Source organism: Mirounga leonina, unplaced genomic scaffold (assembly GCF_011800145.1).
Source record: "Mirounga leonina isolate KUSES-001 unplaced genomic scaffold, KU_Mleo_1.0 Mir_488, whole genome shotgun sequence".
Lineage (NCBI taxonomy): Eukaryota > Metazoa > Chordata > Mammalia > Carnivora > Phocidae > Mirounga > Mirounga leonina.
Genome location: NW_023270777.1, coordinates 667,593 through 685,226, shown reverse-complemented (window position 1 = coordinate 685,226; position 17,634 = coordinate 667,593). Strand labels below are relative to the sequence as shown.

Genomic DNA, 17,634 nt, shown 5'->3' with positions numbered 1-17,634 from the left:
GTGGTTCCCCAAGGGCTCGTGGCGGCGTCACACCGTGGTTCCCCAAGGGCTCGTGGCGGCGTCACACCGTGGTTCCCCGCAGGCTCGTGGCAGAGTCACACAGTGGTTCCCCACGGGCTCATGGCGGCCTCACACCGTGGTTCCCCACAGACTCGTGGCAGAGTCACACAGTGGTTCCCCGTGGGCTCGTGGCGGCGTCACACCGTGGTTCCCCGTGGGCTCGTGGCGGCGTCACACCGTGGTTCCCCGCGGGCTCGTGGCGGCATCATACTGTGGTTCCCCGCGGGCTCGTGGCAGAGTCACACCGTGTTTCCCGCGGGCTCGTGGCAGAGTCACACAGTGGTTCCCTGCGGGCTCGTGGCAGAGTCACACAGTGGTTCCCCGCGGGCTCGTGGCAGTGTCACGCCGTGGTTCCCCGCGGGCTCGTGGCGGCGTCACGCCGTGGTTCCCCATGGGCTCGTGGCGCCTTCACATTGTGGTCTCAGCTGGCGTTTCCCCAACAACGGATGAGGCTGAGCATGTTTTCAGTCTCTGGTGAGGTGTCTCTTCCCTTATTTCATTTTCGGCGATTGTCAGTGTGGCTCACCTGCTCGTCTGTCTTCCCTCCCACCACCACTGAACAGCAGACTCCATGAGGGCTGGGACAGCGCCCGCTCACCCTGTGTCCCCTATGCGAGGGCAGTGCTCCTCCCCGATGGGCAGGTACTCAGTAAACACTGAAAGAGTGGACGGATGGGTGGATTCTAGCCCCTGCTCTGCCCGACTCCTTGAGTGACCTTGAGTGACCCTGAGCAAGCTTCCCAATCCCCTGGCCTCACTTTCCCAGCCTGGAGACTGGGGTAGCACTGTTGAACTCAAAGACCTTGCAGGTCCCCAGCTCTGACATGGTCAGGGCTTGAGCCACAGCCCCCTTGGCTGCCCTGGGTTTGCCCTTGCTCTGCACCCCAACCCTCTAGACTGTACTGTGGCCCCCAGGTATCCTTCACTGACAAGAGGGAGGCACCTCTTCTGGGTCTGGGAATCCAGACCCCATCACCCACCCTGCAGTGTCCATCAGGGGCAGTGGCCATGTGAGGCCCCAGGCCTGCCGCCGTGGCCCACGGACCTGGCATCCTGCCCAGAGGGTGTTGGGTGCTCAGATTGCTCCATACTCCTGCCCTCAATCCCTCCCAAACCTTACACACAGAACCGGAGCCCCCCACCCAGAGCCCAACCATCTCCCCTGAGCTAACAGACTGAGGGTCTCTTGCCCCACCAGGGAGACCCTAGTGCAGGGCCCACAGGAGGAGGGAAGAAGGAGTAATAAGTCCGAAAAAGGGACCTGACCCCCCCTCCCACTGAGCTTCTGGGTTACAGCCCCTCCACCCCACCTTGATGTGGCCTCAGTTTCCCCATCAGAACACTGAGGAGGAGGACGTAACATTCCCGGGGCCTGCTCAGTACTAACACCCAGCCACGTGGCTCCCCCATGGCTGGAGGACGAAGGGCAGGGCTCAGCCTGGCGGGAGAACAGGGCCAGGGAGGGGACCCTTGAATCCTGGACACCTATGGCCTGGCCCCGAGGCTGAGAGCTGCCCATGGGGCCTGGCCCAGCTCAGGGCAGCAGAGAAGGACGGCTTCACCTCTGACTGCCTTGCTTGAGCCAGGGAAACTCCAACAGCCTTGACCAGGGGGCCACACAGACCACACAGGAGGTGGGGAGGGAGCAGCTCAGAAGTAAGGGTGCCTCAGCAGCCCTTGGGCGTCCCCTGTGGCTGAGGGCTGGGGTGCTAGGCTGGGGGGAGCAGCTAGCAGGGCGGGGGCAGGACCCTCCGAGGGGAAGCAGGTGAGCAGGCCTGACCTGCCCACCCACAGTGCCTCCCGCCGCAAGCCATCCCCATCATGCAGGAACCCCAGCCCCGATGAACTGCAAAGTATGTGAAGTAAAAGTGTTCTGAGCATCAAGATACTGACGCTGTTGTTTTCACGCTATAGGCCAGTTGCCCCCAGGAAGGAGCCAGACACCAATGGGGGGAACAAACGAGCCCCAACTGGGCCAATGCAGGGTTGGCCTCAGGGCCAAGACCCCCTGCCCAGCTGGGCTTCCTGGAAGGCACCTGAACTGGGCACTCCCCATTTCTGGAGGTGCGGAGCTCACAGGGAAACTGAGGCCTGGAGAAGATCAACGGCACGGCTGAGACCATGTCCCAAGTGTCCGCTCGGGTCCAGATGTCTTCCTAGTGCACAGTCTGTTTGTCTTTCAAGACCCCGTTTTGCCAGGCATTTCAAAGCTGGCCGTCCTGGGAGTGAGCCGACCCCCCAGATATGCTGCCTCCCTGGGTGTGGCCAAGCCGACCAGTGAGGACTGGGGCCCCTGGGTGCAGGAGGAGGCCCCTGGTGCTTCTCATCCACCCCCAGACTGGCCAGGTGAGCGTGGCCATGGAAACCCACCCTCGGAAATGCTGGACGGACTCCGCTGTCACTTCCTGTGTCTGGAAGGCTCCTTCCCCTCGTCCCTCGTCACTGTGGAGAGGGTGCCACGGGCCTCCCCACCCCAAGTCCACCAGGGACCCGCCATCACCGTTTCTGTTAACACCTGGTGCCTTTTACTCAGCGGCATCCTTCCCCCTCGGGAGTGTGTCTTCCTCAGTGTCACTGTTGAATTCTGCGTCCCCCACCAAACCACAAGCCTGAGCAGGGCAGTGCCCACGTCCCCCAGCCTCTGCAGCACGGCGAGCGCCTCGCACAGTCCCCGAGCTAGACCCAGAGAGCCGAAGGGTGAAGGCAGGGCCCCTGCCCTGGGAATCACAGATCAAGTACCTGTGAAGTGTGGGATGCGGCGTCCAAGGAGGCGGAGACACTGACCCCCAACAGGGATCCCCCTCCTGGGGCTTCTAGAAAGGTCATCCGGCCCATGATGGGACGATGGGGTGCACTCACCTCTGGCATCAAAGAATTCATCGTCTGAGCTCTCCACTGAGTCGCTGAGCACGTTTCGAAGGTGCCAGGGGGTGCCGCCGCCCGGGGGAGGGCCACCTGCCAGAGAGAACACAGCCGTTAGCCAGGCCGAGGCCTGAGACCACGCCCGGCGTGAGGCAGGCAAACCCACGCCTTCAGACCAAGGGCGGGCCAGCGTCCCCGCCCCGCGGTCGGTGCCCAGCACCTCACTGAGCCGGCTGGACACCGTGCTTGCCTTTGGGCCCCCAACCCCTCTCCGACATGCCATAGTGGGAGCCCCAAAATCGAGACTGGAGGCGGCCAAGGCATGCCGCCAAGGTGACCCAGCGCATCAGAACACGCGGTGGGCCGTGCTGCGCGGGCGAAGGGTCTCTGCCGGCGGGAAGGGGCTCTGCTCACGGCAGCCACTCAAAGTCACCCCCACCTACGAAGCCACCTGCTCAAACGAGACATCGAGGTTTGGCGGAGCAGGGGATGAAGGCCCAGAACGTCAGGCCGGTCGTGGACACGTGTTCCCACACGCTCCCGGCCATGCCCAAGGGCGGCGGGCGGGTGAGGGGGCGGGAGGCCGCCGCCCACACAGCGAGTGCAGGCCCAGACCGCCGCGCCTCCGCGGGACACACGAGCCCTGAGCTCCACCCTGCCTCGGCAACCTGCACCATCCTGTCTCCAGCCGCAGCCTTGGCTCTCCCCCCAAAAAGTACCGGCGACCATCAGTCCCGAGCTCGAAGGATCGGAAGGAATGCATGCTCAGCGTCCGCCTCTCCGAAGGCCCAGACCCACGGTCCCCGCGAGTGACACCCACAGAAGGCAGGATGGGCGCTGATGGCTCTCGCGGGCAGGGCGCACACAGAACGCGGCCTCCTCCGCCCACCTCGCGCCCCACAGCAGGCTGGGCCAGGAGCCCCTCTCTGAGCTCCCTCCACGGGCAGCTGGGGACTCACGCGGAGCCAGCCCAGCATGCCCTCACCCGACCCCCAGACCCATGAAGACCGGGGGCTGCAGGTGGATTAAAATCCGTCAAAACTGAAACCATCAAAGCGTTAGGAGAAAATTGACCTGGTAGTTTTCCTGAGGAAGCCATCCGAGAACGGTTAACCATCATGTCCGACAACACTGGAGCCTGGAAGACACCCCGGCGTCCGTGTGCGGGGCCGGGGCGGAATGGTGCGGTGGCTCGTCGTGTGTGGACGCGGAAGGACGCCCACGGGGTGTGGCTGGGAGGGGGGAAGGCAGGTAGGGCCCAGAACAGTGTGTGCCTTTTGACCGTGTTTGGAAAACACGCTTGTATCTGCCCACGGAGGATTCGGGCGGCGTGTGGGTTAAGCGCCCAGGTCTGAGGAGGGACAGGCCTGGATGCGAGCTCAGGCTGAGCCCCCCGCCCCCTCTGTGCCTCGGTTTCCCCGGCTGTAAGGTGAGGACGGCTCACACCTGCCTGGGGAGCGTGTAAATCTCAAACCGAGGCTCACAGCGCTCATTAGCACATGGCGAGCGTCCACAACGGAGCTTATTGTATAGATTTACGGACGGCGGCGTCACCATGTCCGTAAGTATCCGGACGTTATTCGTAGAGTGAATCTGATGGGAGGAGGCAGAGGAAATGTGGTTTTTACACAGCTCACATGATTTTATGACTATTAACTTCATAAATCATCCTATTTTATCAGTTCTAAGAGGCGCACTTTTTCACACTTTCACGTCTTTGAAACCGGAGCGCGTCGCACATCACGGCACGACGTAGCTCACGCGGATCCCTGAGCGACCCGGGCCTTTCAATAAACACACGGGGTTTTTCTTTCAATAAACTTCCTCACACGTTTCTTAGTAACGTTTCTTTTCTCCAGCTCAAGCTACTGTAATTGCACAATATGCAACGTAGACAACACGCCGACGACGTTACCCGTGAGGCTCTGCTCAGCAGGAGGCGCCGCTGCATCTTAGATTCTGCGGAAAACAGTGAAACCACCCTGCATGCAGGGCTCGCTGTCCCCGGGGCGTCAGCCCTGGCCAGCAGGTCACCCGTCTTGTGTCTGCAGAGACCCGCATTCCCGTAGGAGCAATGTCCCTGCCTCGGCTTCCCCATCTGCACGGTGAGAAGCCTGACGGACACTGTCCCTTTTCAATTCTGACCGATGTTGGAGGGGCGCGTCTGGCACACACAGCAGATGCCAGTGAGCAAGTGAGAGGGAGGCGCTCCCCCCACGGCTACCGGGGCGGGGGGGGGTCTGCATCAGCCCCGCCCCCACCACGCCCAGCACCCCTGCAGGATGCTGGCACTGCTCCCTGCCCTGAGCCCAGATCCCAGAGCATAAAGTGTTCGGGAAGGGCGAGGCCAGCCCTGTGGGCCCAGGGACGGCGCCTCCTGCCCGTCCTTCCCGCCCCACCCACCACAAACTCCCAAACACACACCCAGCCAGGCGAGCATCACATTCCGAGGCGTGCACCTCTGGGTGCAAAGCTGGGTCTGGCCCACATTCCCCGTGGGGACCCTCTAAGCTTTCGATGCCTGGCCACCACGGCGGGCGGTGTGGCAGGCTGGACAGCAATTTCCTGCTCACAGGCCCTGGATTTACTGCAAGGGATGCACCAATGTGGAGGAGGGTCTGGCTGGTACAGCAAGACGGGAGAAGAAACAAAGGTATACATATTTGAAAGGAAAAACCAAAACCATCTCTATTCTCTGATGGCATCGCTGTCCATATAGAAAACAAAAGTTCTACAAAATCTACAAAAAGCAAAACAAAACAAAACAAAACACAGCCCACCAAAAACGCTTCTGGAACAAATCACTGAGCACAGCAAGATCACCGGATACAAGACCAACATACGAAAGTCAATATATTGTCAATGAGGAACGAGAATTTGCAATTTAAGAAACAATACCATTTATAAATATCACCCCCAAAACCCCCAAAACACAAAGAAGTGCTTAAGTATAAGTCAAGTGTATATAGCGATTTCTATGATTCAAAAAGTAGTCATTTAAAATTCTTGCTGAATTTACATTAATTTCATACGTGTTCCCAGTCAGGAGACACTAAAGGTATGAAAACCACCATCCACACTATATTAATATGCAGATATCCCTTGCTGTGCACATCCATTCTGTTCCCAAGAAGCCAGAGCCTGGACGGTCAGGACAGTCCTACTGTCCCTGTTATTTGGTCCCTGAGTGTTGGATGGGGGCAGCGAGCTCACCGGAAGCTGTGCCCACGTCTATCTGGTGCTTGAGCTTGAATAGCAAAGGCTCCAGAATTTGTGGCTCATGCACCACCCCCACCACACCCTTCCCTTCCGGCCACCGTCCCCCTAGGTCACTGCCACACTGAGGACACGTGTGACGGGCTGGCCTTCGTGGGGTTCCCAGCCGGAGGGAATGGCTGCGGGGAAGCCGGGCTGGCTCCATCTGGGGGAGCCATTCACCCCACTAGATGTAGGCAGAGAGGGAAGGGGAGCCCACCCCAGGGACCGTGCCAGGTGCTGGGGACACTGTGGCAAAGAAGCAGGGGAGGGCGGGGACCTCGCAAAGCTTACGTTCTGCAGGGGGACGGGGGTGCAGAGCTGGGACGAGTAACTGACGAAGAGAATTTCAGCAGCAGAAAGTGACACGGACACAATAGGATCTCTCCCTCCTATCTCTGTGGTGCCCCCTTCCCCACACATCTGACAGCAGAGTCAGCCTGAAGAACAGACCAACATGGATGTGAGTTATGGTCACTGAACCAAAGCTGTGCCTCCCCTTTCGAACAGACTCTCCTCTGTGGACAAAGTCTATATTTGAATTTCTTCTCAAAGGCATGTTTCATTGTGTTTACGGTCATCCTCCTTGTTTTCAAAATGCGTTCCTGCATTGGTTTTTAAAGATGCACTCTATAGGGGCGCCTGGGTGGCTCAGTTGGTTAAGCGACTGCCTTCGGCTCGGGTCATGGTCCTGGAGTCCCAGGATCGAGTCCCGCATCGGGCTCCCTGCTCGGCGGGGAGTCTGCTTCTCCCTCTGACCCTCCTCCCTCTCATGCTCTCTGTCTCTCATTCTCTCTCTCTCAAATGAATAAATAAAATCTTTTAAAAAAAAAAAAAAGATGCGCTCTGTTTGTTCAGAGGCGTTATAAATCCCTCCCTGCTCTCAGGCAGGGGTTGCCCCAAACAACCTCTGGAGAGGGGGCGCACGGGGTCTCAGCTGTCCACACCTCCAGAAATGAGAGCCTATGCAAGCAGGTAACACTGAGCAGCAATCATCACCCGGCTTCTGCACGGGGGGGTGCACCCTTCCTCTCTTCCTCCCGCAGACTTTTTAACAAGGTCACATTGAACAAAGGGGCACAGTGGCGGGATGACTTGGGAGGGTGTGAGAGGGCTTCCTATGAAGGTGTCAGTCAATGAGAAGGAGCCAGACACACCGAGCGTGTGCGTGTGTGTGTGCAGACAGTCCTGCACACACTCGTGTGGGGTGCACAGGCAGGTGCGTGCATGTGACCTGTCCTACAGCTAACGATGCATGAAGCTGCTTGCTCGAGGCCACAAAGCCCGTAAGTGATGGAGGCGGCACTGGAAGCCAGACCCATCCAACTTGCCCACCGGGTCTGCGAGTCAGTGTCTGGGTATCCTCGTGTCTGTACAGACATCCGCATGTGCACCTACCTTCCTTGGAGAGCGCCCCCTCCCCAAGCCCCTCTCCCTTCCTGAGCCTGTCCTGAAGACACATGCAAGCACGCGTGCTCCCGTATAACACCCCCCGCCCCATCTCTGCGCCTCATGCACACGCCAGCCTGCAGGCAAGGCTGGAAACTTCGCAGAAACCTTAGCATGTGGGCCATGGAGCAACACCAACCTGGGTTCCCGCTACCACTTATGGGCCCACGACGGAAGCACATTGACTGCGTGGGGCCTCACTCCTGTCATCTGCAAGGTGGGCATCGTAGTTGCGACCTCACTGTTAGGAATTCAGCACGGACCACCGACTGCAGTGTCCAGCACCCTGGCACCCCGTCAGCTGCAGGACTGAGGGGTAGACAGGGCCCATGCGGGCTTTCAGGCAGCCCCCCAAGGCCACAGACCCATCTGCGTCCTCCAAGGCCCACCTGACATCCTCCAGCAGACTCTCCTGTCCCACCTCCTCCACCACACTTACTTAAAGCTCTAAATCAGGACAAAAGAGCAAGGGGGAAACCCATCCCCCCCAATCCAGAGAGAATCACAGGATCCTTTGCACCCATGATGCCCTGACCCCCAACAGAGCTCCAAGTGGGGTCGGGGGACAACCTCTCTCCCTGCCCGCCTACCCACCGCCTCGGGTGGAGCGTAGCCTTGTGACCTCGTCACGGGCCTGGCCTCCCCAGCGTGGGTGCAGCTGGGGGTCCTGGCTCAGGTCACCAGCCACCCTGCTCCCCCCGACCTGGGCCGGCTCCCAGGGACACAGCAACAGAGGGCCAGATGGACAGGCGCCACCTGTGGATGCTCTGCCCTGTGCCAAGGGGCCCCCCAAGGTGGCCCCACCCTGAGGGCAGGAGCCCACCAGAAGGGAGACACCACGCTGTGCTCAGGAGCCCAGCCTGGGGGGAAAGGCATTGGTTGACTCTTCTGGGGCCAGACCTTGGGCCGGAGAGCGTCCTGGGGGAAGGAGTTAGGGAAAGAGCTAACCTGGATTGGTCCCTGCCCCTGGGATGCGGCCTCGGGCCCAGCCTCGAGGAGCCCAGGACAGATGAGGGCAGCCTGGCCGCTGGGCTGAAGGCCAATCCTGCGCCCCACAGGTGTGGACAGCATGTCCCGGAGGCAGAGGCCCTGCAGGCTGGAGGGCCTGGAGGTCTTCCTGGGGAGGGGCCCTCAGCTGAGCCTTAAGGGAAGTCGTGGGCAGGGTGGGAGGAAAGACACAGGTCAGAGCAATGAGGCCATGTCTATGAGAAGCTGGATCGAGAAACTTCTCCTCCAGAATGGGAAGTCTGGCTCATGAGAACAGGAGGGGACCTGGGCGTCTGCGGTGACGGCCACACTCTGCGGGTGTTCAAGTAACACCTGCCAACTCTCACACCTCCAGGAGCCTCAAGCGCCTCTGAGTGGCCGGGGCGGGGTGTCCGGCTCTGGGCCCGCGCCAGGCCCTGCCTGAGGCTGTACCGGAAGCCACGGCTGGTGCGCTGCCTCCACGGAGTGTGCGCCTCGGGGCAGAAAAGCACTCTGCCGTGGCTCACTTAGGCCCCTTGTCCCCATTCTCTCCACGTCTGTCACACACAGACACACACACGCACAGACATACGTACATACATAGACACACAGAGACACACAGAGAGAGTTGCACAGATACACACAAGCAGACACGCATACACTCATAAACACACAAATGCACACATGTGCACACGCAAACACACACATAGACATACACACACATACACACACAAACAGAAAAATACACAGGTACACACACATCCGTGCACACATCAACGCACACGCATGCACACAGACACGCATACACGCATAAATGCACACGCACACACACACGTCTTTACACAGGTCTGAGGACGGCAGGTTTCACAAGCCCACACATCAGGGTCTAACTGCCAGTGGTCAACGCTGCTGAAGGGATCAGGCCACCGGACGTCCCGTGGGCCGGGGGGCAGTGTGGACACAGAGCTGGCAGCCCACGCGTGGCTCACACAGCCACCCCCACCCACGCACAGCTTCACACCTAGTCCCACAGCACAGGATCCCGGGCTCCCAGGGGTCCCCGAACACGGAGTGAAACGTGGGGGTCTGGCGCGGCCCCCCGGCGGCCCTCCGCCCCAGAGCCTGGCCTTCCCCCTCAAGCGCAACCTGAACCGCCGTCCCGCTCACCCTCCCACTGGAGGCTGGTCCAAATCCAGGCCTGCCTCTCGTCCGCTCGCTGTGCACCTCGGGGTCGCAACAGCATGCTGTGCCTCAGTCTCCCGCCCTGTGACGTTGGTGTAAGCTGCCCTACGGCGGGCAGCTATGAGGACTGCACGAACGAGCGTCTGGAACGGTCCGCCGGTGTTTGCGCGCAGACTCTCCCACGGGGGGCCCTCCCCTTCCCCTCCTGGGACAGACACAACAGCAACTGCTCTGAGCAGGCGGGCCCCCATCCCCCTCCCGGCGCAGCTCCCTGTCCCCCAGACTCCGAGCTGCCCAAGGCCAGGACCCGCTCTCTCTCCACCTGCCAGCCGGGGCCCCTGCAGCGCACGGCCCCTGGGAGGTCCCCGGGCCGTGCTCCTGCCTGTCCCCATGCCCCGAGTGCCCTGACTGCCATCCATGCTTGAGGATCAGCTCCGGGCCTTCGGGCCCCAAGGCTGGTCTGGAGCCTGCCTCCTCCGTGCTCCCCTGACGTCCTTCGCCTGCGCCCATCAGAGCACCTATCCCCTATCCGCAGCCGGGGTCCAGGCCTTCCTGCCCCACTGGGTGGTGGGGTCCCTGGGGCACACACCTGCTGGGAACCCTGCAGGCCCACAGCCCCTCCCAGCCCAGGGCTGGGCACAGGGGAGCCCGCGTTCTGCTCGGCACGGCCCACCGCAGGGGAGACCTCGGGCGCGGCCCTCTCGGGGGAGCATCCCACCGCACCTGCCCTCACACCCCACTCCGGGTCAGGATGAGTCCCGGAACCAGAGCAGTCCAGGCCCAACCCACCCAGGCTCAGCCCTCATGGGGTGTGGGGCCACCAGGGAGGGACGAGAGGCCAGGAGAAGCCTTGAAGGAAACCAGTGCAGGTTGGGGGTTGGTTGCTATGGAAACATGTCCTAACTATCTCCCAAACGGCTGTATGCGCCACTGATGAGCTTATGGGCTGGGCTGTCTTGGGGACACGCGGGGAGCCCTGGGAGGGCCTGTCTGCTGGGGCTCCCAGCACCTGGAGCTCAGATCCTGGATGACCCCGCCAGTGGTCAACGCTGGGAAGGAACCCAGCTTCCGGGGGACAAGGCGGCTCCGTGAGTCCAGGCTGCAGAATGACCCTGAGACCAGCCACAGCCCAACCCGGGCCCTGACCACTGCCTGCGCCTGGAGCGGCGGGCCCCAGACGGAGTCACGGCCCTGGGCACAGCGCAGGCCACGTCCCCATCTCCAGCCACATGGCAGACGCGGCCAGGGCCCTGCCGCAGACCCAGCTGTAAATCTGACACCAGTGTGAGCCGCCGCCTTCCGCCAGACCCTGGCCGTGCTGGCCCCAGGCACCACCGAGGGGCTCGGCCTCGGCCAACACGGACTTCTGCGCAGCGCATCACACGACAGCCCGGGGCCTGCGTGGCCCGTGAGGCCAGCGAGGAAGGGCCGTGGCCCCTGCCTGCAGCTCAGGACGGAGGCTCCCCGAGGGGGAAGCCAGCCCGCCCTACTGTCCCACCCCCGTCCCCAGGCACCAGCTGGAGGCGGATTAAGACCCCAGGCTCCCCACAGGACACATTTGGCCAACCCAGGTACTTTGAAAAAATATGCTTTTTGAAGACCTTCTGGTGGCTCATAAATATACCACGGAAATGCCCATTAATTACCTTATTGAGGAGATAATTGGTGATGAACCGCTTTGGCTACCCATGGTATTTCCATCAGCTCTGCCAGCCTGGCTCCCGACGGCTCTGAGTTGCCGGAAGCAGACCTCCCCGGACGCGCCCCTCCGGCCCGCCAGACTCCCGCTTTCTCCTCCCGCTGAAGGGAGCTGCACGGCGCCCACCGCTGTGCCACGTGCAGGTGCTCAGGAGGGCGGGGGGCACAACATGGGACAGGGGCCCCTGCCAGTCACCCCAGGAGCCCCCATGGGGAGTGGGGAGCCGAGGCCCACGACCCAGGCGCCCAGCTGGGGCCGCGAGGATGCTGCAGAGAGCCCAGCTCCAGGAGCCCCCGCGTCTTGGTGAGAGCAGCACAGATTACAGGGGCCCTACCAAAGGCGGGCAGCACGGAGCCGTGAGGGCCAAGGTGACCCCGCGGGGGCCCCTTTGCCACCTGCCACTCCGAGGCTGCTCCCGAGCAAGGGTGGGGCCCCAGTCGCCTCCGGCCCGCAGGCTCCCCGTCTGTGCCAGTTCACAGCCCGGGAGCCGCGGGCCAGGACGCGGGAGGGGGGCCGCTCCACGTTACACCCCACAAGAAGGGAACAAAGAGACAGCAAGGGATAAACGCCCCACACGCCCATGCTGGGCAGCAATGGGAGGGCTGAAAATAGCTCTTTCCACCACCAGGGGTGACTCCAGCCTTGCTCAGCCGGGACCAGCCTCCCGGGGGAGGGACGTGGTGGGGACAGGAGAAGGAAGCCTCAGGCCACAGCCGGGCAGAGGCGTCCGAGGAGGAGGGCGCTGATCTGGACATCCTGGAGCAGTCCAGAGACCGTCAGAGGTGTGCAAGCAGTGAAGGGTGGCCACGGATGCTGCAAAGCCCAGTCCTGCACCCCTCGGGCTGTCCCTGACTGGGAGTAACACAGGAGGTGACCGGCCTCCCGGATCCGCCCGAACTCAGCGCCCCTCCCAGACAGAGCCCGGCGTGTTTCCATTTTTGCTTCCAACCCTTGCTTGGCATCCCTCCCCTCTAGAATAACGGGTCATCTGGGAAGGGGACCGCCTCCTCGCTGGCCTCCCCCACGCAGGTCAGCAAACAAGCAGGTGACTCTCCAAGGAACACAGGCTCCAGACTCCCCGTGGGGTACCCACCCCTGCAGGGTCAGCCCCGAGCTCTGCTGCTCGGCCTGGGGAGGAACCGCACCAAGAAGCCGAGAGAGAGAGAGCAGCCTGACGGCCAGGAACCGGCAGCAGCACCTGCCCCCCCCCAGCCCCAGACACACACGCGGACCCCCTCCCCCCAGGGCCACAGAGCCTCCCCTCGGGGCCCAAACTCGCCTGACGACAGGCCAGCCCCGCATCTCAGAGTGAACCTCCTAAACGCTGCCCTGGGGACGGCCTGGAGGAGGTGGGGGGGCGCGGCAGGGACCCAGCTCCCGCCCCAGGGCCGCTGACAGGCAAGAGGCCTCCCCCCACCCACACGCGTACCCCCGTGAGGACTGTGGCCACACGGCTGTGTGGGCGGGCGTGGCATGCATGGGGGCGGGCGGGCGCGGGCCCTGGAGGTGGCATTTACCTCCGGAGTGACTCACCAAGGCTCCATTCCTTTGCAAAAGGGGGTGCAATTTAGCATTTTCTTTTTCTTCAGAAAACAAGAATTTTAAAGCCAGGAGTAGAGAGAATTTGAGGGCGTGTGTGGGGGGCTGGGATCTCATGTAATTTCCAAGCTCACTTGTTCTGTGCTCTCGGCGCCCCCCACCCCAGGCCTTGGGGGGGGACCAGCCACCCCCTCTCTGGGCTGGCTGCAGATCTGGTGATGGGCAGGTCAGGACCCCTGGGGACCCCCAGAGGCACGCATGCTGTCTGTGCTGGGCCCCCCCACTCCCACCACCCCTCTGGGGTCGCTGGGGGGCAGGAGAGCGGGGAGGAGACCCCCCAAGGCACAAGCCAGCAGGGAGGGGGTGAGAAAGAAGAAAGACCAGTGTTGGAGCTGGAGCAAATTTCAACCTGGTCCTGGCCCCCGGGGCTCTTCCTTGCCCCTTCCCCGACCCCCACCCTTGAGGAAACGGAGGCCCAGAGGGGCAGGTGAAGGTCAAGCAGTGACAGCCAGTCTCCTCCATGACACAGTCTAACCGCTAGGAATGCTGAGTGCAAGCATCGGCGAGTCCCTAGTCCTACTTCCAGCCCAGCCTCTGACTTCTTGGGGGTCTAGAAGGAGACACCGTGTCTTCCTGGGACTCAGTTTCCTCATCCGCAAAATGGGAGTGACAGCGAGCTCCCCCGGAGAGACGCCGTCCAGCCAGCAGGTAGGAAGCAGGTGACATCACAAGCCAGGGTGTCTCGGGCCCCCACACCCAGCACCCACCAGAGCATCCCACTCCCCACAGAGTGTTCACACGCCCGTCCTGGAGGACGCAGACCTCAGGAGAGGGCCCTGTGCCCTCCTGGCCTCAGGCTCCCGCCCTGCTAATTCGCAGGTGGGACTGGAACCCTCTGGCAACGAACGAGTCTGCAAGCAAACGTCACACCCTCTGGCCAGTCGCAGACTCGGCCCCAGCAGGGGGGTCTAGCCAGGTGTCCCACCTGAAGACCCTCAAGCACCCACCAGGTAGACAGGGCCCTCCCGCTAGGACAGGGGCTCCCGGGCCCAGGGCCACAGGCCTGAGACGAGACTCACGGACCGAGCACCCCGCACAGCCCAGGCTGACAGGCAGCAAAGGGTCCCCGGGGGGGCCTCAGCGGGGGAGGAAGAGATCCACCCGAGCCCGGCACCTCCAAGACAGCAGGGAAGTCCGTGAAGGCTTTCCGGAGGCAAAATCTCAGACAGGCCTTGAGTCGGGCACTCTGATGTGGCCCCCACGTTTCCCCCAGGCACCCAGAAAGGGGATCTGCAATCGCCTCGCAGAATGCGATACCCGTTCCGAGACACCCACGCAGCAAAGCCATCCCGGTGCCCTAGGCCTGGGAGCTTCTCCAGGACGCTGACAACGATGTCGTCGCATCTCGAATCCCCTGGCCCTCCCCAAAGTGCTGAGAGTCCCTTGCCTCCTCTGGGAGATCCGGCCACTGGAGGATCAGGCTCCTCCCCTCGGAGCTGGGCCAGCACCTGGTTCCTGCAGCCTGGAAGGCCCAGCCCGGGGCCTGCCCTACTGAGAAGGGGTCCCAAACCGCTGGGGCACTGGGCGGGGGGGGAGACAGGCGGTGGCAGGAAGCAGCCCTTCCCCACAGAGCCGGCTCTGCCAGGCTGGCCTCACCGACCTCACCGAGGGCAGAGGGGCTGCCGAAAACCCAAACGTGCCACCCTGCCCCACCCTCCATGCTGCTCTCCCCCCTGAGCTCTTTCCATCCCCCAACACCCCTCCAGGGCCTGCACCCTTGGGCACCTCCGGCCAGCCTCCCCGACCCCACCCTACTGCGCCCCTCCACACTCACCTCTTCCTCCGCCCAGCCCCTACCCAACCCCAGGCCTGCCCCTCGCCATCTTCCTGTCCAAATTCACCAGCTCTAAGGCGTAACTCCTACAGACCACCAGCCTTCACTGTCTCGGCCTCTTCTGTTCCATCCTGCTGCCCACAGGTAGCCGGTCCACCAGACCTAGAGCGGCCTCGGGCCCTCCCCTCTCCTCTCCAGACTTGGTGCAGGGCACCTCAACAGCGCTGGCCTGGGTGACTGAAGTCTCCCCAGACAGCGGCACCTGGTAGTAACCCGTTTGGGATCCACACTCTGTAATTCATCCAATCCTTTCTGGAAACTCCCAACGTGTTTTCCTGCACCTGGTGTCTCCTGGCAAAGTGAAAGTCCTTTACTGCTTCTCTTCAGCACCTGTCTGACGTAGTTGACACAGCCATGGCTGGCTGCTCAGGCTGGACACTGCACAAGTCCAGGGACGCCACTCACTAGACCACGGTATGATAATCCTGGAGTCATGCACTATGGTGACTCCGGGGCCCAAACCCCTACCTCCTCCCTCACTAGGTGGTCCCTTGGCCAGTTTTCAGAGGGAATATCTCGCAGGTCACAGAACATAGCCCTCACTCACAAGCTGGCCTCCCACAGCCTCCACCTCCAACCTTCAGCCTCCCTTGGTTCCAATGTCACCCCCCAGAGTGGCCCGATCATTTCTGGCCATCGGTCTGCCCATCCGCAGTAGACGGTCCTGAGCATCCACCTGTCTGTTACGACCCCTCCTTGCGCCCGTTTCTCTAGCTGTGGAGAGAGGGGTATGGGCCCCTGTCTGTGAGGCCGCCTCTGTTCTAAAGCTCGCCGATCTATTCTGCACCGGTTTGGCCAGTGTGGCTCCCACACACGCATCCCGAGAGCCGTTTTCAGGTCAGTAGGCTTAGAGCCTAAAGAGCAGAAGGGACATTTACAAAATGCAAAGCAGCCCAGAAGGACTGAGAGAAGGAGGCGTCGTCCCATCTTGCTGGGTCAATCCCAACGGCTCCTTGGAGGAGCAGCTGAGTATGGGAGCGAGGAGCCCGGGCGTGTGGACCCACAGAGGAGGGGGTCCATGCTCCCTGAAGGGAAGGGCCGAGCACGGAACAGACGCCGAAAAGACAAGATGTCAGAACAGTGCGAGGCACCTGCCGCCATCAGCCCGGGAACCAAATGACCCACAGGCCAGACCGCACCCCCAGGCTGTGGGGGTGACCTGACGGGCCGTGATGGGGAGAGTCCATCACTTACCACCCTCAGAGTCTGGCAGCCCCTGCCCTGCGCCCAGGCTCTGCCTAGACCCTCTGTTTCCAATGCCTTAGGAAGGGGGAGAGGGCCATCCCCCCCCCCCCCAGGATCACTGCACACGGCGCCTGGAACACGGTTCACGCATGCTGATGGCCGTGCCCCGGCAGGTGCTCCCTGCAGGGCTGTGCACGCACACGCACACATGCACACACGGAGCGGAGGGCAGTGGGCGGGACACATGCCCTACCACGTGCCCTCTGGGAGCAGTGGGGGTGGGTAAGGCCCGGGCTCCAGGACGAGGGAGGGAGACAGCGTTTTCCAGCCTGCCTGGTGTCATCTCCCCGTGCCTCCCGCAGCACCTCAGGGAGAAAGGGGTGTTTAGCTGTGCCCCACTTGCGGTGTCTCACTCGGCCGGCCCCACCCCTGCAGGACTCCTCGGGGCCCTAAATCACATGCCCAGCATGGGCACAGGGGTTCCGGACGCGGCCCAAGGTCCAGAGCAGCATTTTCGGGGAGGCAGTGGATTTGCACAGAGCCCAGGGTGCTCACACCGAGTGTGCGTGCGGGTGAACTCACACTCATTCCATCACGGTCACGGCTTGTGGGTAGGGGGGTGGAGTTCGTGCCAGACCAATGCGCGTCCGGAGGGACGGCATAGCACCTGCCAACGTCACAGGCTGGGTGTGAGTTCTCGGTAGATTTACACATACCAGCCTCCCCAGCCCGCCCCGCTGAGACCAGGCTTGCTGTCGCCCACACCGTGGGGCCGGCCTGCGGGCTCTCCGCACCCGGGGCCCAGCCCAAGGCCTGGCACACAGCGGATGTTGGTGAATGAACGTCTGGCGGAACGAATGAATGAACGAATGACTAACGCCCACTCCCTCACACCGTGGGGCTGCACCGCCTGCGCCGGGGGGAGGGCAGAGGCCGCGGGACCCCGCACCTGACGCTCTGCCTCGGGTCCAGTCGGGGGAGGGGGCGGGACGGCTCCCAGGCGCTGCGGCGCGGAGCACCCCTCCTTCCCAAGAAGAAATCTGGGTCTCCTGACTGAGCTGGGGGCGGGGGGGTCGCCGCGTCCGGGCAGAGCGAGCGGCAGGACCGGGGCACGTCCTGGCGCTCGGCGCGTGGGATGCAGCGGCGGCGCGGGACAGCCCCTGCGGTCTCCGCGCCCGGGGCTTGCCCGTGGAGGTCGGGGGGGAGGCCTGGGGGCGCGCAGCCTGACCCGCCCCGGGCGCCGCAGGCCCGGCCCTCCCCCCGCCGGCGCCGTCCCTCCAGGTGCCGGGGCGCAGGAAGGACGCGGGGCGCGCGGCCCTCCCGGAACCTCCGCCCACCTGCGCGGGGGCTCACCTGGGTCCGCGGCCCCTCCCGGCGCCGCGCGGGCCCCTCCCCCGGCGCCCGCCCTCACCTGCACGGCCCGCCTGGGCCATGTCCCGGGCGGCGGGCTCCGGCTGCGCCGCGCGCGCTCCTCGCCGCTCCGGGCCCGGCCCGGCCGCCGAGCCGCCTCCGGCCCCGAGCGGGCTCCGCGCGCCGCGCCCCG

At 63.0% G+C, this 17,634-nt stretch overlaps 1 protein-coding gene across 1 annotated transcript in view; it reads right to left on the bottom strand.

Annotated features, from left to right (window-relative positions):
• PITPNM3 (PITPNM family member 3) overlaps positions 1-17,539 on the bottom strand; it is a 68,749-nt gene extending 51,210 nt beyond the window's left edge. The window contains exons 1-2 of the mRNA XM_034989337.1: positions 17,503-17,539; positions 2,920-3,015 (exon numbers count right to left, since the gene is read on the bottom strand). Of these exons, the coding sequence (XP_034845228.1) occupies positions 2,920-3,015; positions 17,503-17,524 (118 nt within the window). The 5' untranslated portion in view covers positions 17,525-17,539. The remainder of the gene's footprint in view (positions 1-2,919; positions 3,016-17,502) is intronic.
• Positions 17,540-17,634: the final 95 nt, after the last annotated feature.